Genomic DNA, 25,784 nt, shown 5'->3' on the forward strand with positions numbered 1-25,784 from the left:
TGCTGTAGCAAGGGGATGCTGGGCAGTGTGAACTTTCTTTCAAATATGACTTCATATAAGCTGGTGGGTAGCTATATTTTTGCAGGTTTTCAGGTGTGCCAATCTTTCCATTTTAAAGTGGATTAAACATGGCTCTGTTAAGAGGTTGGGGTATTCTTTTATAGCAGTTTCCACATAAAATCTTGATACATTAACATTTGTTGTTGAAGGGTAGACATATTAAGATCAAGGGGAGATCCCTCTTAAAAAGAACTGCACATTTCCTTTTCTATTTTATTTCTTTGATTTATTGTTGTTTTGTAATTGAACATTCACTTGTCTTAAATTCTGCTGAGAAACCAAAAGAGGAGAAGTGGAGTACGGAAGCTGCATTATGAGACAGCGTTTTCTTATTTTTCCAAATTGTTAATGACAAAACTTTGATTTACGCACGTTAGGTCTGGCTGCTCACAAAATAGCTGACATGCATTTTTGATTCATGCCTTAAAGTTACTTTATTAGTACATAATTTTACTTTCTGACGGAGCTTATATGTCACTTTGAATACACTTCGCAAAATTAAGGAAAACCATTACTTTGCAATTCAGAGCTGAAAACATACAATCCTAGTTCTACTTGCATTCTATTCTAATATGTAGTGAGACTTTGCCATTCAATAGCTTTTAGCTGCATTGTTTTCTCTCAGGTGGGGTTAGATATCCTTGCCACATTCTGGGCAGAGAATATCATCCCGTTCGGTCAGGAAACCACGGCCCACCAGGGACACAGAGCACTTCTTGCAGTTGAAGCAGTCGTTGTGCCACTGGCGCTCCTCGAAAGAGATGTATTTGCTGCCACCCAGACCTGAGGAAAAAACATCCAAGTCTACATCAGCACACCTGAGAAACCAGCTTTAGCTTCAGTTCAGAGTTTAAGCTTGTTGGTTACCACTAATCGGGGTGGTGCAGGAGGCACACTTCTTGGCATAAAGGTTGCAGAAGCAGTTCAGACAGTAAGCAAAGTCATCTCTCGAGGTGAACCTCTGGCCAGAAAGCTGCTGCTTGCAGCTGGTGCACAGGAAGCAGTCCTTGTGCCAAGGTTGGTCACGGTAGGTCACCCCACCAGTGGTGATTGGCTTTTAAAAAGAAGCATTGTTTTATTAATCCTCCCTTATTAATAAATAGAATTAGCTTGTAGAGCCTGAAGTCATACCTTCTTGCAGTGCACACACTGCATGGCAAACTGCTTCTCATAGCAGGGCACACAGAAGTTCTGGCTTTCTTTCGGGATGAAGCTCTTGGTGCCTATCGGCTGCTGGCATCTCTTGCAGGTAAAGCAGGTCTCATGCCAGCTGTTGCCCTTGTGCTCCATCTTCCTGGAGCCTTCAGGAGGATAAAATGGAAGAGTACAGGAAGTTAAAAAGGACAAAAGAGACACTGGTGATATAATTATGGGAATCCAAGTCCACACAATTCACTGCAAGTAGGCAAATTAACAAACCTCAGCTTATGACGTTTAATGTCATGTAAATAAACCATGTAACCATGGTTGGAGTTTATCCTATAGACTTATGCCCCTTCCTATTTCTTTGCTTATCCTATTTTTTTCAATTCTCTATTATTTTGTAGCCTCTGGTTTTTCTGAGGAATATTTTTAATGTTATGTAAGATTGTCTTATAGAATAGCTGTACATTCTTGTGACAAATGCAAAAGAAATGTATTCATCTTACAGCTGGTGCTTCTTGGAAGCTGCCCTTCTCACAAAATATTCTGTTTGGATTAGTTTTCATCAGAAATTTTGAAAAGCATGTTTTTTTGTTTGTTTAATTGTTTTTTTCTTTTTAAACAATGTTATCAGTGAGAAAAGAAAAATGTTTCCAGCAAGGTATGTAAACCTAAGATATTAACTGAGCACCAACCACAAAAGTAACATGACACTGAAAATATTCACACATCTTCATGTCATCTAATAGCAACAGAGCTACACACAGCAGGAAGATAGAAAAGCTTTTGTTATTTTCTTCTATATTTGTATTTTCCACATAACAAACCAGCCGACAAGTACTTAGGAAATGTGATGAGCATTTTTTTTTAGTGTTGTTGTAAATAAGGACCTTGGTTTAATAGCAGTCGCAGTGTTAATTCACCTGATGCCAGCAGTGTTTGCATTCGTGGAAACTTATTTTCATGAATGGGATTTTCAGAGCCAGAGGCAGTTTTTTCAATAAAACAGGGGGGTTAGTCCTGAAAAACGGTCCCCATGAGTTGCTTTTATGGGTGTCGTTCTAATGATGAACAGGAGCCCCACATGTTGTGAAAAGTCCAAGCAATAATCAAACTTGCTGTTTATTGCAAGGAAGGAATCAGCTAGGGCTCCAGTTATTCTAGAATCCAGCACCTCTATCCTCAAAACGCTTTTTAAAGACAACCGTTGTTGCATGAAAATCTAAAATCTTTGTACACTTCTTACCTGGCATGATGGTTTTCTTGCAATCATGGCACTTGGAGGAATACTCATTGGAGTAGCACTCGGTGCAAAGAAGCTGCTCATCCTTGGTGGAGAAGGGTTTGTCCACCAGGGAGCGCTTGCACTGGAAGCACTTGAAGCAGTCCTCATGCCAGTGACGGTCCTTGTAGGACAGATCCTGCAGGAACATCAGACAGTTGGATCAGGCTGACACAGTCAAACACTTTGTATCTTCATGGGGTGTTTTTTTTTTTTTTATCTCTTACCCTGGTGTTACAGCCAATAGGCTTTTTGCACTCCTCACAGGTGTTGGAGTACAGGCTCTCATAACATTTCACACAGTAGGGATTCTCCTCTCGAAGGACATACTTCTTCCCAAACAGGGACTCCTTGCAGTAGTGGCAGTCGTAGCGCTCGGTCATTTTGACCAAGAGATGCTCACCTGAGAAAACAAAGAAGTAAAGGTTTTTTTTTCTTTTATTTAGACACCTTTTCTGCTTTAATCTATCCAGCCAGCTGCAATGTTCTCCACATCAAAATCAAAGAGTGACCAGAGAGGAGGATATTAATAACTACTATCAGCCCTGCTTAGAGACAGTTTACACTTGCCCTCACTGCATACCAGAGGCCACTATGCAAGTGTGTACTGACCCATCAGGGCCTCACCTCCAACTGTCAGTGCCAGACCCCTGTTTTCTCCAGTGATTGTGAGCAGCACTCGTAGTAATGACTAATAAAAGCGAGCAGCTGAATGGGGTCTACTTTTGTAGCCCACTACCAAAAAAAAAGAAAATTCCAGTCTGTTTTTCCTATACCTCACACTCCAGGCTTGTTTTAAGATGAGGCCTGTGACTGATTGGTGAAAGCTCTTAAAATTGAAGAGGTTTTCATCTTTTGTCTGGACAAAACTGAGACTTTTAATCCATCTGTGCCTCTCCGTTATGAGTGCAGTTGACCCCTCCCACATTCCCGTATTGTCTGCTGCTCCCACCATGACTCACCTAGCTTATATAAGGATTTATCTGGCTCCTAAAAATACAGAAAGATAATCTGAATGGCCACAAATAAGACTTGCAGCTATTTGGATGTGCTGTGCAGCTGTTTTGTCAGATTCTGAGGTCTGCTTTGATGACCATCCATGTGGGAAACAAACTGAGATACAAGTAACTCCACTTCGATTAGAAGGCATGTCTGCTGTTGAAGTGTTAAAGCTGCTTTCTACAGCTATGCATTAAAAAAAGTTCTTCAAATTCAAAATACAGCTGATGCATTGTCAGAAGTATGTCAAAAACAATAATAATTTGCATTTTTTTCCCACTCTGTGAGACATTTTTTTGATATTTACACTTGTTGTTAAATTAGTATTTCTACATTTACATAATGCAATCACTTTTATATAACGGATGCAAGTATTTTTCTAAGATCTGCTGCTTTTCCAAAGCAAGAAATCACGAGTACATTCCTTCTAAATTGAACCCAGTTTGACATCAATACATAAATTAAAGGTTTTAAATTGGATAATTGAGTTAATATATCTTTGAAGATTCTGTCATTCAGGTCATAGTCAAGCTTGAAAAAGTTCAGTCTAGGCAACTGAATGTGAAGTTTTGTATAGACATTTCACCTCTCATCCAAGAGGCTTCTTAATTTCTAATAGTGGAGGGAGGCACTGAGATTAATATACTGTAGGTGTAACAAAGACTGAGGAGAATATATTTTTTCCCCCTAATTCTTTGTTGCACCTACAGTATATTAATCTCAGTGCTCCTCACCACTAGCATGAACTGAAGAACCCTCTTGGATGAGAGGTAAAACATCCAAGAGGTTCTTCAGAGTTCATCCTGTTGCCCAGGTTGAACTTTTTCAGGCATAATGGGGTTAAATTTGAGGCCAAATTTGGCTTTAATTTGCAAAAGATTCTATTGAATTTTCTATTGTGTAAATAATATTAACTTGAAAACTTAAATTCTCACGCATCTAAAATGTGTAAAATAACACGATATGTTGCACATATTCAGCTGCAGCATATCATTTTTAATGTTTAGGAGAAGTCATATCTAATTCCTAAACCAAATGTAATGTCAGGGTATCATAAACAGCATCTTAGTTTCAAAATGAAGTCACCCCTTTGTAATTTGCAAGAAAAGTTAGTCTTGTAGTGAGACTAAGGATAATGAGAAAACAGCAGGGAAGCCTTAATTAGCTCTGTGAACTCAGATAAATGGATTCTCAGAGGGTTTATTTTGCACAGAAATGGAAAAGGAAATGTAGCCAAGGATGAGGAAGGGTAAACAATGAGGGGCCTTGTGCAGCTGGAAAACAGGAGAACATGAATTGGTGGAAAGGGAGGAACTCAAAAGGATGCAATGAGCAGCAGTGTCCCAGAGTAGAAGGAATGGTGAGTAAAGACCAGTGAAGAAGAGAGAAGGATGGACAGGTGAATGGGTGGATGAACAGAGATTGGCTCTTACCTTCCTGTGTGAGGAGTGTGCAGCTGTGTTGAGTCTGGGGCAGACTGAGAGAGGAGGCTGTGGGCGCGCTGTAGTTACTCCTGATTACATTAGCCGTCCCATCACAGACTAATTGGAAATGGGGTGGGGTGGATGGGGGTGCAGCGTGGGGGCAGGGTTTCTATTTTTTTTGTTTGTTTCTAGTTCTATAAATACAGCAGCACCTCAAAGAGATAACCCTTGAGGCCCCCTTAGCTGTCCCCACTCAGTCACCAGCAGGACCATGTAGCCATTTAAGGTCACTCAGTTGTTCTTCTCCCTCTCTTACACTCACCAGGAGTTAGTTCACTCTAAACCTTCTTTGTATCAGAGCTTTCTTGGTGCTGACTTCTGTTTTTTTTTTCTTCTTTCATTTGATCATTGTGATGCTCTCATGAATCGGTGAGGATTTCCTATCCCCAGATGTCTCATCTTTCCCCACGTCCTCTTTTTTTTCCTCTCACAGTCCTAAACCTCCAGTGTGATGGCTACTGTATCCAAGCTCGCTAACAACAGAGACCCATATGGTTTCTAGGAAAGCTTTAGCTCTGCCGTCTGCAAACTCTCACTCGCTCTTTTGGACCATCCATTGCCCTCTGTGCAAATGCTCCTGTCTTCTCTCTATGCCTCTGAAACATTTTATTTCAGAATATACGACACTGCAGATCCACTTTAATTTTTGTGCTACATTTATGTGACACCATGGGGGTGTTTTACCCTCTCGATATATGCCATGTAATGTATGCTAACATTTTCATAACCCCATTTTCCTTTTCCTTACAGGGTTATAACTTATCCAACGTCTGTAATACTGTAGCTAGAGACATTACCCTTAAGTAGAAGGTTAATTAAAGTTCTGATTTGTATGTTCCTGTTCATTTTGAACTTATACTGACAGGAAAACTCGCTAAACTGGCTAATTAAAAAGACACATTTTCTAGTGGAAGAATACATGTACTCTTAATGACAGTGGTGGTTGCATCAATTGCTAAAGCTAACTCTTATGGCCTCAAAGACAAATTCAATTCAATTTATTCATATAGGTCCAATTCACAATGCAATGGCATCTCAGGGCACAAATGACTTAACTGTTTATAAACCATGAGCAAAATGTGTCTAAAATGGAGAAAATGTTTTTACCAGTCTAACCAAATATTTTAAATGCACAATATGTGGGATAAGGTAAAATAAGTTAAGATACTGGGTACATAAGATCAAATTGTGTAGATCAGAATGGAAGGTTTGTCTAAGCTTCTGCTATTGAGCGCCCCGCCACTTATGGCCGATCTTACCAGCATGTCTTTAGTGGCAAGGGAAATCAGAGCGCATTAAGGTAGTCTAAGCAGACACAGGGACAACATGCAAACTTCGCACAGAAAGGCCCTCTGCTGAGCCCAGGACTCGAACCTGGGCCCCTCTTGAAAGCAAGAGTATAAAATCCATTCATCCCCGAAAAGTGTGATACATGCTCACTTTAGAGAGATCAGTTGATGGAGAACCCAAGGAGACCTCAGAGATGCACAAATACAACATCTAAACTCCCTGCAAAGAGACCAACTTTTTGTAGTAGAAACCAAGACCTTCTTCCTGCTTTTGCACTGCTACAGTGCTACAAACTGCTCCACTGGTCAGCCTGTATCAGAACATTTATATCTATAACAATTTTTGTTGAAAAGTTTAAAATGGAGACGAATGACACAAAAAATATCCATTGCAATGAAGTGTCTTGTTTAAATTTCCAAAGAAACTATTATCTCAAATAATATTGGAAAAAATATAGATGCAGGCCAAATCCTAGCTGTAATTAGATAATGTAGGTCTTTAATTTCCTTATTTCCAATAATATAAACACTCTACTAGTGTATTTAGGACCAAGCATTCAGAACAAACAGGAAGTTTAGACTAGCACTTTGGGCAAAATTGAAGTCAGATGATAGCATCTCAAACAGAAGACGATGTTGTACAAGCTCTTCTAAAACGACTGGAAAAGGATTTAATTTAATTATTATTGAAATGTGGCAGTTAGTGTTCAACCCGGGGCTCAGAGACAATCATTTCAGTTCAGTCCATTTAATTTCAGACATGTGGTCAAGTTAATACCTTAAGGGACAAATCTGTTTAATGCCCAGCTGAAATAATTCCCAAGACTGCCCTTGCTTTCCTTCTCTCCTTGGCCCTTCTTTCCATTCAACTTGTCCAAAGCAACCCCTCCTCCACCCTGCACGCTCTGAACCAGGGCCTCCACCTCAGCTGCTTAGGCCAGCGGATAAAAGTGCAGCTGTCTGGGCTATCATGATGGTAAAGCCCGGTACTTACTCCGGCCGTAAATGTAGCAGCGTGAAAAGGTCAGCCCAGGCAGTCCCCATCATCACCAGAGTACTGTTAATCATTAATGCCACGGTGACCAATTGGACTGGAATTACTCGGGGTCATCCAGGATCCAGTATCAGCCCTTTGGAAGAACTTCGCTGTGCTTCATGTGGACCTGGTCGAAATGGATCCTATAGCAACTAGCTTTGAAGAACGTGCTGCGTCATAATGAGCGTCTCAGAGGGGCAGTTAGAGCTCATGAAGACGGATACAATCATTTGAGGGTTCCACTGTGGGAGCAAGAAGGCAACTGTCCCTGTCTTTACTTGACATGGGATCCAAGGTGCTTGTTTTAAATGAAGGCTGTAGTGCCCGCCTGGTTAAATTAAGCATAGATTGGAGAAAAAAAATGGGGAAAAAATCCAATTTACTCCAGAAATTGCATAAATATATAAGGTTTTAGCATTTAAAGAACCAAAGCAGGATTAAGTTAAATTAAAATAAAAAATCATACACAATGTAATAACACGCTGCAAAAGGTTGACAAAAAAGTATGTAAAAAATATTGAATTGGTGGATTTGCACTTGATATGAGTAGGGAAATGGAATGATCTGAAACTGGAATGAGATTTTTTTTAACCTAAAATAAGATTTAAAAAAAATCTGCATTCTCTTATTTCAAGTGCAGTACATATAAATGAAATGTTAAGTGGCAAAACTACATTCTACATTTTATCCATTTCAAGAAATATTGACTTATTTCTAGATCAATGTTTGCAGTGAGTGGGTTTTTGTTTTGATTTTGATGAGTTTGATTACAGCCAATAAAACCATTCCCCCCAAAAGGAATATTTCATGAGACCAATGTACCAATGTAATATAAAATTTTAAACAACAGAAATGTTGTTGTATGGCTAACACAATCATGGGAAAGAACTGCTGAGCTGAAGGCTGTCTAGCAGACCAGTTACCCTCTGCACTTTACAAGACACACAGGATTCTTAGTAAAGAAGACGTCCATTTACCATGACCTGTGTCTTTGGGGACAGACTGCCTGCAAGATCATCACTACCTTTAGAAGGACCATGAAGGAAGTAAAGCCCTTTAATGGACTTTGACTGGGTCATTCTAACATATGAACATGCTTTGATGTATTAAATCCATTTCAGGCCAAAATTACTTTATTATTGCAAAAGGAAAATACATGTTCATACGGATTTCTTCAACAAGTTGTTCTAAATGTTGATGTAAGGAGGAATCTGCTGTACCTGCCTGTCTTGCCACTGATCTTAGGCCCCGTCCACACGAAGCGGAACCCTGGCCTAAACGCACAAATTTTTCACCAAACCAGCCTCTCATCCACACGAAGCCGGCGTTTCGGGGGTCTGTAAACAATCTTTTTTTTATTCAGCCTTCAGAGTGGGAAGATTCTGAAACGCCGTTTTCGCGTTTCCATCTTTAAGCTCTAACCGCATTTTTTTTCTTACACGCATGCGTCATAGCGTCGCTTCTAAACACGCATGCGTGACACAGTATCACAACAACAATGGCGCCGTACTGTGTTGAATGGTTGCTGCTCATGCTACTCACCCTGCTGTCGGGCTTACAACAGAATCTTCTTCTTCTGGAATATCTCCAGGAAGAACAGAGTAATATAGACGACATAGTTCATCACCTGAATTTGACTGAACCACGAAAATGGACCTGCAGGGCAAACATGTATAAATATTAGTGCACATGCCCAACATTTCGTCGCCTATTTTTGCTTTGGCACGACAGCGCCACTTACAGGCCTGGCATACATTTTGAAGCGTTTTCATGTATTCGTGTGGACGATCACATTTATTTTATGTCTCCGTCTTTACGACAAACGTTCTGGAAAATATTAGCGTTTCGTGTTCGTTTTGACACTCATGTGGACGGGGCCTAAGTAAACTTCTGACTCAAGACCCTTTCTTTGAAGAAGATGCATGAAGCCTTCAATCACTGCTCTGCCCATGTTTCCCTCCTTCTTAAATCTGTTAAAAGCCTTTACCGGATTTCTGACTACACTTGTCCCATCATAGAGAGATAGATTCCCTGTCCTAGCTGAAGAAAAGCATCCCAAGAACATGATTTGGCTACCTCTACAAAGCACAATAAAGTTTAGCTAGTTTTTACCAACAAATAATGCTTCAAACATACAAGATACGTCCTGTTCCATATGTCTACTGGTTGTCTAATCAAGGCATGTTGAGCCAGAATTAGACAAGTAGGCTCAACATCGATGGCTAAAGACTGAATAAAGAGCAGCACCTGTGCAAGGTACTTTTTTGAGTTGTCGTAGGAAGTAAAGTCTCTGTCGGGATCTTCTACCGAACCATATCTGTGTGAAAACAGGCTCGGGTCTCAAGAAAAGGTGGTTACAGGTAACTAGTGGGGATACTTTTTTTTTTTTTTACAAAGTCTTTAACAGGATGGAGGAGGGAAAGGGGGGTCAAGCTCCTTGTTGTTGTGACCTCATCACTGGACCAGCCAATCCACATCATGTCTATATGCAGACTAATTGCAGTTCTTATTTTCTCCATTTAAAGTGTTTTTATCTACCGTACTTACTTTTTAGATTATTTTCAGGCTCTAAAAAATCTAGGCTAGGTTTAACAGATCTATGCTCTAGTGGCCTTTACTTTTGAACGCAGGTAGACAGGAAAGGGGGAATAAATGCAGCAAAGGACACCAGAACGGGACTTTAACCTCTAACAGCTTTGTTGAGGACCCAAGCCGCAGTCTGAAGATGTCTGAAGTCTACTGCAGACATCATCTTTGATGCAGCACTTTTTTCCCCTCAAAATTGAGCTCACTGTAATGGTATGTGTTTATTTAATTCAATTGAGTAATACTCTTAAGAATTGTTTTTGTTATTAGTTTTACCAAAATGAACTTTGTAATTTCCTTTTTTAAGAATCCAGTCTGTTTACCAAAAGGAAAGGAAAGACTGTAAACTCTCTGTGATGCTAAAGAATAGTAGTGCTCATGTGTCTGGTGCAAAATAAAAGGTTTTATCCCTGACTAGTAACAACTGCAAAGAGAAAAATGTAATTACTATCTCACTGTTAAAGGTTTTAAATATAAGGTTCCTGCACTAGTTTTACCATCAGAATCTCCAAGCAATAAAATGCATGTACATTTTCTCCCATTGAAAACAGCTGATTGGTTCCTTTTTGCATGGAAGTGAGTTAATGAGCATTACTAAACGGCTCCTTAACTCATTGTTGCTCTTTTTGCAGTTGGTGCCACTGTGGTGATGTGGGTCTAAATATGACACAGAAAATCCTCCGTCATTTAGCATGGTGTTGTGTTCCTTGGCGACTAAATCCCCTGCAGAGAATACGGGGGGATATTTCGACACCAGCTTTGACCTGACCCTTTATTTAGACACTGAAAGCTCTCTTTTGTCTGATGTTCTCTCTGCCCTGTTTGGTTCTCTTACTAAATACGTTATGCAGTCACATCTGTCTGTAAGACTGTACTTTTTTCTTTAATCTCAAGGAAGTTTATTCTGACATATAAGATATTTATTTTTCAAATTCATTTTTTTTAACCGGATTATAGCTTTTGTGGCAGCAAAAATATTCTGAATATAAATGTAGCATAATTTTTTCCTTAATGATTAGATTTTGAATTTTTATTCACCATAACAAAGTTGTGTTTACCACAAACTCCCTTACCCTCTTTCCTTTTAGAAGAGAGTGAAAACACGTGAAAACTAAAGAAAAAAAGAACGCTGTGTCTTAAATACTGAAATCTTTTCCTTCTCCTGCTTGCTTTAGGATTGTACATGCATCATATTCTGTACATCTTCACATTCTTGTTTCACTCATAACAGTTTTTTTCCATTCCCATTAGATCATCTTAATCCTGTTCACTTTAGATTATCCCAATCTGTGTAAACTCAAATTACATTTGTGTAATATGAAAAATGTGATGTTCTTAAAAAAGGGTCCAAAAAGAGAGGAGATCTAGAAAGAGTATGAATACTGTGCTTTTCGTCTTCAACAAATATTGAACCAGAACTCTACTGTTAAATGCATGTATAACATAGATGCATAAACACCTGCGTTTTATGTCAATGTTAAATGCTGTTTAAAGTAACAGATTATAATTAAAAATGTCTCCAGACCTTTACTGGTTGATGATTTTCTTTATTTGGAGCCCGCTGATTTTTAATCGGTCATGCCTGCTCTATAGAGTCAGTTAATACAACTATCTCCAACTCCCAAGATCTAACCACAAACATCTGCAATAAAGCAAGAGAGAAGAAGAAAAAACTCTTTGAAACAGGCTGACATCACCTAAGAAAATATGATCCAATATCAGGCAGATCACAAGCACAGCCTTTAAATGAATAAATTAATACAGAATACACAGTGAAGGAAACCCTCAGATGAGCACATCTCCATTGCATTTAGTTACCCATTTGTTTTCATAATTACGGACTGTGTAAAGGTGTTATCTTGAAAAAAAAAAAATAACATCAAACTTAACTTAAGCAAATACATAATCAAATTGTTATATTTTGAAAAGAGAACAAACAAACAAACTGCACACTCAGTTTTTGGTCGTTTCTTAGCATAAAATACAAGTTTGTTGTAAGATGTAGATGTCACAGTGGGGTGGAGGATTTTGAGGACCCAAATGCAAAGATCAGGAGGCAGAAGTGAGTGTTGAAGATTTAATAAGTAAACTGAGGCAAAAATCCAAAGGACAAAAAATAAAAGGAACCAAAAAAAATAGAAAACTTCAGGGTAAACTCACTGTGTGGAGCCAGAGATAAAGGAAACAGCAAAAACAACAACAAGGAACCAGCAAAGAGTGACTGCAGAGGTGGAGTATATAAGGGGAACAGAACAAAGGATGGGCTATTGAGAAATTTCTTTGCAGTGGATTTACCATCAAACAGGAAAATAAAACTTATCTTATAAATCTTACTGAATATTATGGTTTACACAGACTTAAGACTAATCAAAAACACTCATTTGGACTTTTTACTATTTATCAAGTCTCTATTTACAAAGATTTTTAACACAAAACAATTGTTGCTTTATGCTTTTATAGTGAGTTCCAAACTAGACAAAACCAGAACTGTTTGGAGGAGGAAGTTTCCAAAGTGATTCGTTTACATCAGGATTTTGATCCCACCTTTATCCCTCAGTGCCAAGCTAGGTTTATTCTGCACATATAAAACATCATCAGGTATAAAAAGCTTTGGAATAAAAGTCACACATCTTTGTATTGGTGCATCAAGCACAATACAACTTCAAGAGTTCTCAAAATCCATTCATTTTAAATTCTCAGAAAATGTTACCTTCCCTTGGACCCAGAAACTCACCGATAATTAATTTCTTTTTACAGCTTCTGATTCCCGTGTCTAGGCTGCAGCTAGGTCTCCCAATACATCGGCGCATTAACTCTTACGTTCCAAAGTAAACGAGCTAAAGGGGTGAGAATATCCTTTCATGTTCTTGCGTGTGGATTGCAGACCTCTCATGCGTTTACTTTTTAACCCCTACAGATCTGAGCCCTGCCTTTTAATCAGGACCAAAAAATTAACAGTAGCTTAAGCTAACACTAGTTTTAATTCACTATTATGTCTTTGCAATTTATGTAACAAAATAATATGTGTGGTATTTTACCACTGGTATATTTCATAGTTTAACTTTTTATTTATGCAATGCCTAAAGCTTTTTTTTCTGGTGTTCTTTTAATAAAATCATGTTTATACAACCCTGCTGGTTTCTCTGGTGTTTCTGGTGTTACAAGCAAGTAATTAGAAACTGAAGTGGTGCTTGTTAAATGACAGCTGGCCCCCTCCGGACGAATTTATCTTACTAAATATGTCTGCTGTAAAAAAAAAAAAAAAAAAAAAAAAGAAAAGAAAAAAGAAAGGACAGCTGATATGATGACTAATCTGACAGCTAATACAAAGCCCACATTGCAGAACTTGGATTCAATAGACATGACGAAGAGTGTTGGTGTGGTGGCAGGTGTGCACCAAATGTTTCCAAACTGCTTTAGTCTTCAGTTTTAGTTTGTGGTCACTTTGTTCATGTTTTCATAAGATGGATGTTGTTAAACCATACATATGGATGTTTTCCACACACACAAACAAAATGTGTTTGTAGACAAAAAACAAAATTGTTTGTAGACAAAGAAGAAAAGATGAACCCAAAAGCCCATAGGTATATTGGTATAATTTCTTTGGGGTGCATTTCTTCACTGGTTAAGTACTAATTAGCTTAAACATAATTCAAAGAAAGAAATCTGTTCCATTAGACATTTTTTTTTTAGTTTCAGATAAAAATCTAAATGCTTGATAAGGGACAGTTGCTCAGTTTATTTAATATAAAGCCATGGCATTTCCATTTGCATGCCTATATCTAAACTGTATCCACTGTAATTAATGAAAGACGATAACGCTAGGCTTAGAGAATTAGAGATAACTGGAATTGTGGTAGAGATCTGAACTGCATTTCTCAGTGTGATTCTGACACATAGATTGCACTAAGTCTCCAACTGTAACGCAGGGAAAGGCGGGGGATTACTGACAATAATCTCATAAAAAAACTACAAATGTAAGCAAATTATACATTTAAGTGTATGTTAATTTATAATGTTGTTTTCCAGGAACTTTATGTCCGGAAAAGACAACGCAAGGCCTCAGTCAATCTGTACCCCCTTCTCAGCCCCCCCACCTGAAATGTGTGTGACGTATTGTGATGAACGGTGTATACTGAAACTGAAATTTCGATTACAATGTAAATTATAGTTGACAATAAAGAAGTTTTGATTGATTGATTGAACATGCTCGAGACTCCTTACTTCTTTTTCATGATAAATTACCTTTTTCTATGATTGTTCAACACAAAAAAGGAATTAAGGAAGGAAAGAGAAAAATTACCTTATTTAACACAAATATATTACTTTTAATGTGTCTACAAGTAACCGAATTTGTCAAATGGATAGAATCACCATCATCAAACCATCAATTGTCTTGTGAAAAACAAGACAATTGATGGTTTGTCCTCTTGTGTAATGAAGCTCATTTAGAACCATTGTACTGTAGTTTTAAGAAATATCATTTTAAGATTGTTTTTTTTTTCCACATTTTCTTAAGCTCCTAAAAACTGTGCATCCAGTGTTAGTGTCATGAGTTTGAAACAAGCTCTTTAAAAAACGCCAGAATAGGCGCTTCACAGTGCAGACGGTTTATATCAGGCATCCCCAAAGTCGGTCCTTGAGGGCCATTGTCCTGCAGGTTTTAGAGGCTTCCCTGCTCCAGCACAGCTGATTTACATTAATAGTTGATTAACAGGCTTTTGCTGAACTGCAATCATCAGCGTCAGCTGGGCTAAAGCAGAGAAACCTCTAAAACCTGCAGGACGGCAGCCCTTGAGGACCAGCTTTGGGGGTTCCTGGTTTATATGGAACCTTGACATTTCCCCAAACCAAAAAGATACTACAAATACTTTCTGCAAAAGGTTAGTAGAAAAAGTGAAGCCTGAAGCAACATGTTGAAAAAAAAAAGAGAGACAGATAGACACAAGCAATTCTTTTAGCAAAATTACTTTTATTACATTAGTAATAAAAATCCTAGTAACACAAAGTGTGGTTTTGTGCATGACTATGTTAAACACAAGTTTTCTAACTAAATTTTATTAAAATTATTTTCTTACAAATAAGTGCCCTTTTATTTTGATGTCATCTTTGATTATAATTTTTTTCTTCCTCACAAACTACAACTGTATCCAGACTTCAGTCATAGGTTTTAGATTAGTGTCAAATATTTTCTATATTGCTTTCCCAAGGAAATAAGATGGTTGATAACTCTTTCTAGAGAACAAAAACAGCCTTCAGGGTTGGAAAAAAAACTTTACAGAGAGCCATTCATAGCAATGCAAGGATAAGCAACATTAGTATCTCAAAAGACTTTTTGAAACATAGTTTTGATTAGATGTTATGCATCTGTAATAACCTTAGATTGCAAGAAGATCTAATTTTCAGAGTACAGGATGTAGACTGACAGCAGTCAATGTCAAGCGGTCTGGCCTGAGATGTTTGAGCTTTAAAGTGTTAAAAGCACACATGGGAAAAGAGAGGAGGTGAGAAAAATATGACTATCTCAAGTAAGGTTGTCAAAAGTATCGATACTCAAAAAAGTATCGATATTGAAAAGTTGTATCCGGATACAATACTCGTTTTTAAAAGTACCGATACAGTGCTACCACCAGTGGCACCTAAACAGTCATTCATCTTATGCGCAGATTAGAGGAAGATGCACTTTCTGAACACTGTGTGATTGAATAATTCTGTACACTTTTTGGTTTCAGACTTTTTTCTGTAACAGGTGCAGCTGCTGAGAATTATTTTTGTTTTTTAACTGGTTTGGCTAGTGTCATTGCTATGTGTGCAAAGCATAGCCAAGGAAGGAACACTTAATTTTAATTTAAAAGTTTTTTATCAAGCTTGCTTAATATTGTGCACAGCATACGACCTCAAAATATTGTTTATTGTATTTATTTATCTATTTATTGTATTTTGTTTATTAATGAAAAAATTTATGTTGAATTTTGGAGTCTTTGTTTTTATCCTTGTGGTATCGAAAATGGTATCGAGTATCAAATATTTTACTTAGTATCGGTATCGAGTTGAAAAGTTTAGTATCGTGACAACCCTAATCTCAAGTAATGTCCTCTTGTCGATAATTACCAACGAAAATGCATGATATTCTGGAGTTCTTCTTTCAATTTTAGCGTTTGTAATGTGGCATTTTTGAGATTTTAGCAGGTGAACTATTTGTCCTGAAAGATTTTTGATTTAAGGCAAGATGCTCGCTCAGACCAACCTGTAATATTTAATCTAATTTTAGTAACCTGGCAAAAATAACTGGAAGTTCCCACTTTTTGTTAAAGACTTAAATGCAACTGGGAGAACCTTTCTGAAGGAGTCCTAAAATGGGATGTAGATGTTGTCCCTGAAGAAAAAAAATAACATGTTTATTATTTTCCACTGGGTTCAGGATAATGGTAAAAAAATAAATAAATAAAGAAAAAAACAGACCAATAGACATGGTCATATTTGTGGACACCTGGTTAAGATTCCACTTTTTTTGAAAAATAAAATTCATCACCGTAAAAACAGATAATCATCATCACGCCTTTAAGAAGGAGAAAAGAAGTGAACAAAAAGTGTCTAAAAACAGGACAAAAACACTAACTCAAATAGAATGTGTGGTCCAAACAAATTTAATTACTTGTTCCATGCAGTGAGCTTTCTCTTGATAAGATTTCTTTAATTAAGATTATAAAGTTTGTGCTCAAAATAGGAAATAAACTCTCAAAGCAATAAAAAAAAATCTAACACTACTAAATCAAATCTTAATTTAAATAACTTGCAATATAAAGCTATTGGTCAAATAGAAATGGCTGCAACTCTTCTTTTCCCTCAGAGAAGACATGTTGTTTAATGGGTTTGACAAAATACAAAGAAAAACAGTATTTTGGAAACCTGCATATTTATTGATACGAGAGCTTAAAACATTTATTTCTTTAGTAATACATTTTTAAAAAGCCTGGACATTATTTCAAGCTTTTTTGCAGCAGTCCTTGCATTCAGCAAAGTTAAGAAATCAAACCTTGTATTTTAGAACATTAAATCCATGCAGATTAATAAAATATATTTCATACGTTTTTCTTCATCCAGAAACACATATATTCTCAATATTCAATGTTTCTGATTATTTCTCTCAATTCAAGTTTTATTGTTTGAAGCTAAGGCCATGGGTTTTTGCTCTTTCCGGATCCAGATACTTCTAAGTGATTAAGTTATAGTTTGCTTTACGACTATCATATAACAGATAAAGTACCTCGCAGGATGAGTAGACTGAACCTCCACAAGCTTAACCCAAAGTATTTGGTAAATTAAGTTATCTAAGAGTTAGTTGGTCCTCTGTAATTTCCCTTGGGTGAATTTGTGACTGGAAACATTGAACCTTTTTTGCAAATATAACAAAAAGCACAAATGTTCATTCACCACTCTGTGCATTTTTGAAAACCTATAAAATAAATGAGAGAACATCGGGTTATTAAGAGGTCCAATCTTAGCTTTGGAAAAGCGACCTTAAGGAAGGTGTGCAAAATATCAAGGTTTGCTTGTCTGTCAGTTTCTGAAGGTTTATGAAACAGCCCAGCTTTTTTGATACCTTGTTGTGTCAAACAAAGGTGAGCAGGAGCTCAAAAAATGTTAAACAGAGAGACACACACATTTTTGGTGAGGCGGGTGTAAAGTAAAAAAAAAAAAGGCAGTTTGTGCTTCCAGCAGTATGTACATTTAACTATTTTAAAACATTACTCATATGCTAATTATAATCTTCAACACACTACAGGTTGCCTTCTTTAAAATCCAGCTGGAAACAACAGAAGAAAGTATAGCCACGCCACATTAGTGTCAGGGTCTGGTGTTCTGGACCAAAGTGCAGATGGATGCTAGAAACCAACATAGTGATTTAACAATAATCATAATTTTGCAGTAGAGCTGCATATAGGCAAGGAGACAGGAAACCAAACAGGGGATGCAGTGAAGACTAACATCATGCAGACAACTTAACTAGAGCAGGGCACAGGTGTATAGGATGGGGAAAACACTGTATTTACACACTGGCTTGTGATTATGGCTGAGGGGGAATAAATAAAGAGGTAAACTGTGGAAAAACACAAGTTTAAACCAAGCCACTGAAATACAGAATGAAATAATGGAAAGATATATATATATATATATAAAGCCACTGAAATACAGAATGAAATAATGGAAAGATATATAGAAATCTAATACAAACGGAATGTGTGAAAAGTCATAATATACAAGCTGAAAACACCTCTGAATCATGTCACTTGCTGTCTTTAAAGTAAATGATCATTTTAAATCTCAAATTTCTAAAGAAACTTGTATAAATGGACTAGTTCAAAGACCGGATATGTGTCTTAGTCTTTGGAATCAGAAAACTCTGTATCTACATGTGGGATGGAATCGCTTTGGTAGTAAGCTGCTACATATATACAGTCACGTTGTTGATTTAAATTAATTTGGAATAAATACATTGGGACAAACAAATTCAAGCTCTATAGACATGTTATGAGAACAGAGAAAAATGGAGCTCCTCTATTATTTTTAGCAACAAAATGTGAGAGGGGGACCCAGATCTTGTTAGTGAGGTCATTGGTGGACAGGAAGTAGCTTTTTTTTTTGACCGGAGGTGAGAAGGTGGCTTTGGTCAGCTGCAATCTTACCTGCTTGCCTCCTGGTCCTGGAGGTGTACAGTTCCTAAAGGGAGGGTAGACAGCTGCCAGTCATCCTACCTGCAGAGCGAGTGATATACTGCTGACTGCCATGGTAGGAGCAGCAGCGTATCAGATGGCGATGGAGAAGAAGAGGATGGACTGTCATTGGCTGGTTAAATTTCTTCAGCTGCTGTAGGATTTATATCCTTTGCTGAGCCTCCTTGGCGGATGAGGTGATGTTTAGCTCCGACTTGAGTTCCTGTCTGATAATGTTGCCCCAGAAAGAGTCCACAACGGGGACTGGACAGTCATACACAATGATGAGAGAGGATGGCACTGTGCTTCTTAAAAAGCCGAGCATCATCTCCAATGTTATTAGAGCGTTGATCTCCAGACTGCAAAAGATAATCAGATGGTAGGTCTACCCATCAATGGCGGTCAAGTCATCCATAAACCTTGATATAGATTTTAACTTTATGAAAATCTAGGCCGTTTCTCAATTCACTAGAACGCGAGTAAGGAATCGTGTTCTCACCAATTATGTTCCTGAGAAGAACACAGGGAAGTATGGACTCTGGGAGAACGGGAGCACGCAGCATGTATATGAGTCAATTGGAACAAAAGAGTACTCGTGACGTCACCACATGCCTGGCTCGTCTGGAGCTACAATTTTCCTCCTGTTACTAATAGTCTCTAATAAATTATATTTTTTTTCATTTAGTGGGGAAATAATAATCAACACAGTCAGATAAACACAAATCAAATGAACATTTTGCCAAATAAAACAAAAAAACTTTGCCATCATAGCCAGCGGTCCTTCACACGACTATGCTGAGAGAGGTCTGCTGCAGACGGGCTGCGGTTAGCCCTGGCTGCAGTTAGCCTCGGACGTCCGCTGGTTGCAGCGGTCCTCTCAACTTCGGAATTTAATTACGCATTAAATCAGTAAATGGTCCAAATAGTGACGTTTTAGAGTATAATATTCTCGCCTCAAATGATCTTAAAACGTACTTTTATTGAACAACAGCAGCAGAAAAAAACTTTTAAATTTCAATGGAGAGCTCCGTTGAAAGCTGCTGCTGTCGCAGTGCATGCTGGGACAGCTGTCTGTCTGGAGAATGGACAAGTCTGCTCTGATGCATGCTCGTAAATAGGGAGGGGCGAGAACAACATCCGGGGACTTTGTGTGTTCTCGATCTTGTCACGACCCGATCCGTCCCGGACCATCACCACCAGCACCATCCGTTCTGCGCATGCGGGAACAGATATACATCCTTGTATCCATCAACAATGTAATTATGGTACTAAAACTACGTTTTTCTATCCTTAACCCACTAAAGAATAGTGATAGACATCTGTAAAAAAAAAAAAATTAGGACTTTTGTGAGACAATGTTTATGCTTTTTACATTTTCTTCGTTAAACTGCTTCTCTGACGTCATCATCAGACATGCTCAGAGCAGTCCAGCGAAATATGATTAAACCATGTTTATCTCCATTTTAATTGTTTCTTATTTTAGATTACACACTATATAACATAAGATTATAAACGAATCAAAAACATAAAACTCAAAAACATTGGATGTATGTTTAAATCCAAAGCTGAAAGCTCCCAGAAGTAGCGTAGGATCCCATTTTCGGTGCAGATCGACTAGAGAGGACTGATAAAACAAAAAGGATTTTAAGGCATTTATTTTCTCAAGAAATACATTATTAACCTTTAACACATTATATTTAATTACATTTACTATTTTGGGGAAGGGAAAAGGTAATTTCTGTATTTTTTACTAAATAAAATCGAGGACGACCCGGATGTATGTCTGGATGCGCATTTGCTAATGAACTGATAGCGCATGCGCAGAACGGATTGTGCGTCCGGAACGGATCGGGTAGCGACAGGTCTGCTGTTCTTGTGAATTGGAACAGTACTAGGGCTGATGTTGATGACGTTTCACGAGTACACGAGCACATGAGTACGCACAAGTACACATTGAGAAACGGCCCTACTCTTGGTCTTTGCCTCACTATGACCAGAAATAAGCTCAAAATCTTACGTTTATCTCCTCAAATTGACTCAAACTCAGAGAGCTGTGTACTTCCTGTCAGATATTGATTTGATCAATTTAAAAGATTGATGTGCTGAGAATAACTGCTATCTTAACAAGAGGGCCGCTACTTCATATTTCAGCTACATGCTTATGAATGAAGTAGAAACCAAGAGTGGGATACCTGATAAATATATATTTCTGATAAGTGCATCATATCCATGTGGATGGTCTGCACATCTTTTCATCACGAAGATCTACATTTCCTGGCCTTCACATTTCACAGGAACAGAGGGCAGAGGCACAGAACCCAGAGAATAGCAAACATAGCACAGGAGCTGCTGGTTCATTACATATATCATCGCCTCCAGTCAGGTGGACTTAGGGACAGGCCCCTTTCTGCCAAAATAACCCCCCAGCTTCATCAGTGCTGTAACTATAACTCTGTTAGCTACAGGCCTCCCAGCAAGTTGTCTGTCAGGGGGATTATACTGTACTGTGCTGCTGATGGGAATACGAGGGTCGGGCCTTAAACAGAGAAATCCTAGTTATAGCAGCAACATAACAGAGTTTGAAATTAGTCAAGCTTATCTTGAGGCTTAAGAGGAAGAGGGTATGAATGCAGAGCAATTCCAATATTTGCTCCTTTTCGGTGCAGCTTTACAGACACTGTTTACCACTGAAGGTCTGCATAGGTACATAACGAGGTTTTCCATCAAATTCAATTAAACTCAACAACAAATTAGAACAACGCTAACTTTGAATCCGCACCGCATACACACCACTCAGCTTTTTCCAACACACCACTCAGCTTTTTCCAATTAGCAGTCAGCTGTCTGAAAGCAAGTTTCAGCTAGCAAGCATGTGCATGTAGTTATCTAAGTCTTGGGGGCATATACTCATTAATTCTGATTTAATTGTGATGTGTCATTAACAGAAAGGAGAAGAAACATGCAAAGTTTGGCACCAACCTGATAATAACCTGATAGTTGGAATGAGGTGATGTGTGCTGAAAGCTGACTGCTGGGATGTTGTGCCCCCTTGTGATAGAAAACCTCAAAGACCATGGGACATTATGACCAAATATGCTCACTTTAAACCAATTTGTTCACTTTAAAGCAAAGCAAGACAGGTTTATTTAAATCTTAGTTTTCATACACAAAGCTATGTTATTTAATTACAGAACATCCAACAAACAGTTTATAGGGGAGCTTAATTTATTTCAGAAGCATTGCATTAAAACATCAAGATTTAAGATGTCAGATATTATGGAGAAGTATGAATTTATATCTATATTTAAAGTTAAATCTCATCTTCAATCTGAAGCTTTAGATGGGAACATTAGTATTTGTTTATTCATCTAGTAAAAGCAAAAGGTGCCCTAATTTTTTTTCCATATTTCAGGATTTTTGGAAGTTTGTTCCAGAGCTGGATCAGATTCTTTGGAAAAGGTTCTTGGAATGATGAGTCAGTGGGTCTCTGAGGACCTAAGGGGTCTACATGATTCATATTCGACAAGCAACTCTGAAATACATAGGAGTAAACAAGCAGCTCTTTTTTTTGTTCCTTTCATCTGAGATATAGTCAAATCAAATAAGAATGATAAAGTGGAAATTTAAAGACGATATCACAATAAATGGGGGGGAATATTTCTGTGTGTCAGGTTACTGCATAAAACAGGTCAATGACATAATTTATGTTAAATAATCTGTGGCTTATGGGATTAAAAAGGGTCAAAAAATACATTAAGGGGGCTTTGAAGAAAAAAAAAAGCAATAAAGCTGACAAAACTATCATTCAAAAAGTTTATCAAAGAAAATTTGAGCTTATTACATAAAAAATAGGACACTTGTTATGACCCCATAACTTAATTAAATATGTATTTATAAAAAAAAGTAATAAAAACATCTATATTTAGCTAAATTTCAATTTATTGTTACTTAGTTTTGCAGCAAAAAAAATACAGGATTATGGTGGATTAAATCATATATGTGGTGCAATGAAATGCAGAAACCCTGAAATCTCATAAATACTGTTTATTTATATATTTCATTGGGGCCATTATGGCACCCCATAAAAAATACATTTTGAAAGACTGTGTGGTTCAACAATATGCACATGTGGAGAAAACTGTTGGTTTCTTTAGTTTAATCAAAAAAACAAAAAACAAAATGGTCAAAGAAATAGCATGAATCTGACTAAAGTAATAAGAAATAAAACAATCTATAAAGATAGGCATATAAAAGTCAAGCTTTGATTCTCAGTCATTCTTTAACAGAAGCGCATCTAAAACAGTGTGTTAGATTTAAAAATAAATAAAATGAAACTGCAACAGGAAACAACAACCTGTAAAGGTGAATTTATGAATTATGAGATCAGCCCTAATAATTTATTAGTTTGTTTTCTGTGAACTATTTAAATCATTTTTACATTTGAAGGTCTGATAGTCTAAACAATCACATTAATGAGCGATAAAGTGTTTAATTGAGGGATAAAAAACAGGCATTGTAGGCATCGCCTGTTTCTTCCAGCCATCGCCAAGGGGCGACATATTCCCCACAATCTGTCCCTTCTCCTCCGGCGTTGTCCTGAACTCGTCCCGGCGTCAGCAACGTCACCAACCGGACCAGTGATAAAGCTCGAGGAAAACTGTAACGTCTAACCGGAATTGAGCAAGTGTCCTTTCAAAACAAAAGCTCCTAACGGACTACAAAGAAGGAAAAAGAATAAAAGCGAAAATGATGCGAAATAAAACGAAGTAAAATAGTGACAAGTTAACATAAATTGTTTAAAGTTTCTAATTCTTGTTGTTTTTTTGTTTTTGTTTTTTTCCATATTTTTGTTTAAGCGCATGTTTTCATTTGGAGGTCCACTCAAATTTCCACAATGTAAGATCCCCTTTCTATACTTTTCTAAAACATTCATTCATTTTATGAAAATTCAGGTTGGCCCATCTGACATCAGTTCAAAAGTTAAACATCCTTTCTTTCTTGCTCTGTTTTAATTTTGAATTTTTCAAAAGACCTAGGTGTCTATATCTGCACAGATTATCTGCCTCCTACTTGATTGTCTGATTTTGAAAATTGAACCAAAGTGTCTTATCAAAGGATAGTATGACATTAATTATGACTGTTAAGTGTGTTTGTGGGCTTCTTGATGCTTGTTGACCTCACATGACCCCTGAAGGTGTACAGCGGTGTATGCACCTGTATGTTAGTGGCAGCTCAACTCCTGTACATGCTTCTAAATACTACAGCTATGGACTTTGCAAACACCACAAACTGCGATTCACTGCACTCTGACTAGCATTAACTTTTGCAGCAAACTTAACTATAGTTTGTCTTTTGGGGTTACAAAGACAAGATTATTTCCCAAAGGCATCACTGAACTTTGGTCACCCATTTCTTTTCTTTTTCTTTGATTTAACACAGAACTTTGGAACACAGTGTTTACTTTACTTTGATTACAGGTGACACAATGAAGAAGTAATCATCTTTACTCAGTTTACGCGTGTTTATCATCTTATGTCCGATCTTTCTCTGCTTGCCAGCATAATGCACTGGAGGTTATGGCTTTGTTTATAACTGTATTGTTTACACAAGTAATCATCGTTACAGGTGAAATAAAAGTTATTTTCTCAAAATAATGGAAAAATTATCTCTTTATCTAAGGATAAGAATAATATTTGAATCTTGTTATTTTAGGCTAGCTGAAGTCATACTATTTATACAACATGTTTTACAGATGATAATCGCCTTACATAAGTAAAATAAGAAACAGTAAGAAATCGTTCTAAGTCTAAATAATCGTGTCTTTAATTGTTCTTTTTAAAATTTGCGGAGAACAAAGACAGTGAAAGGGAGTTCCAGGGCATTTTGAGCCGTAGCCTGAAAAGTCTAATCTCCTGAAAATGACTCCCAGGAACTCCGAGCAATATCTAGTTAGATGATCTAAGAGGCAACAAGACTTGAGCTTCAATAAATATGCAACATATTTACAAGCTTGAGCATGGATGGCTTTCAATGTCAAAACCAAAATCTTGAACTGGGTCCAAATGGACAGAGATCCAGTGGAATAAGGACTAATCTTTAGTTACGTGGTAGTCCAGGCTTTAAGCTGATTTCTGCAGAATATGAAAGCAAAGCAGGAATGCTTTGTTTAATTTATTTTTTGAAAAAAAAAAGCCTAAAACATTTTTTTAAGCGATAAACAACGGTTTCTAACAAGATGCTTACGGTACGGTGAAGGCACTGCCAGAGAAAACACCCACATTCATATGATACTTTACACCAGCAGATTAAAAGATACATATTAATATAATAACCAGGAATTCCACCTTTTTGCAATGAATCCTCCACCAGTTATTTCATTATTATTTTATTTTTTAATAAACATAGACTATTCTTGCAGTTTGCACAATTCAGACATTTTAAACAGGCAATACAATAAAAGTTATCTGTATACATATTACAAGATACGTAATGTAGCTTTCTTATGATTTCGAATAAGGGGTAAGGTCTGCATGGGAATCCATTAAAATAATTAAAAAATGATATTGAATGTGATCTCTGTTGATACTGATTACCGGTAGGTGTCTATTGTGACATTTTTCTGATATTGTTTTTTTTTTTTGTTAATGTTTGAATATAATTCAATTAAGGATGTTTAAAGAGTATATAGAATTAATATGTACATGTAATTTGTTGAAAACGTTAAGTTAAAACTGAGATTGAAATTCAGGACGTGATCCAAACTGAATTATTTGTAAAGTTAGGAATATTATCAAAGGCAACTTCATGCAAAGTAGAACCGGTTTTCTTCCTCTAGTGGCTGAAGTGGGCAAATACCACGAGGTCTTTAAAAACCAACATTTATGTGTGTTTTCTTCTTTTTTGTATACGTGGTTAAGAACAAAATTAACTTTATATTTCATTGGACTTTGTATCATGATTTGAAAAGTATTTGGTGTTTGACAGACGGTACAAAAAAAAAATCCTGAATTGTTTATGTTGTCTGAAGGAGAAAAATGGCTTTTGAAGAGACTCTTTAAATTAAGTTTATAATTAATAAGTTATGTAATTTGGTTTTGGGAAATTCTGTGTTGTGTTTTTTATTGTGGTCCTATGAGTATTCTGTTCAGATAGATAGATAGATAGATAGATAGATAGATAGATAGATAGATA

At 37.2% G+C, this 25,784-nt stretch overlaps 1 protein-coding gene across 3 annotated transcripts; it reads right to left on the minus strand.

The window, feature by feature from the left end:
• Positions 1–479: 479 nt before the first annotated feature.
• On the minus strand, positions 480–7,275 carry fhl2 (four and a half LIM domains 2). Of its 3 annotated transcripts, none has more exons than XM_015393776.1 (6): positions 7,252–7,275; positions 2,713–2,888; positions 2,450–2,624; positions 1,192–1,361; positions 928–1,114; positions 480–843 (listed from the first exon to the last, which is right to left on the minus strand). In XM_015393776.1, exons 2-6 carry the CDS (start codon positions 2,866–2,868, stop codon positions 692–694), a joined length of 840 nt encoding a protein of 279 aa, XP_015249262.1. In that variant the 5' UTR covers positions 2,869–2,888; positions 7,252–7,275; the 3' UTR covers positions 480–691. The 3 variants fall into 3 exon arrangements, with proteins under 3 accessions (XP_015249262.1, XP_015249260.1, XP_015249261.1); XM_015393774.1 differs by lacking the exon at positions 7,252–7,275 and adding an exon at positions 4,918–5,051; XM_015393775.1 differs by lacking the exon at positions 7,252–7,275 and adding an exon at positions 3,262–3,286.
• Positions 7,276–25,784: the final 18,509 nt, after the last annotated feature.

This window comes from Cyprinodon variegatus, unplaced genomic scaffold, assembly GCF_000732505.1.
Source record: "Cyprinodon variegatus isolate N-32 unplaced genomic scaffold, C_variegatus-1.0 Scaffold657, whole genome shotgun sequence".
Taxonomy (NCBI): domain Eukaryota; kingdom Metazoa; phylum Chordata; class Actinopteri; order Cyprinodontiformes; family Cyprinodontidae; genus Cyprinodon; species Cyprinodon variegatus.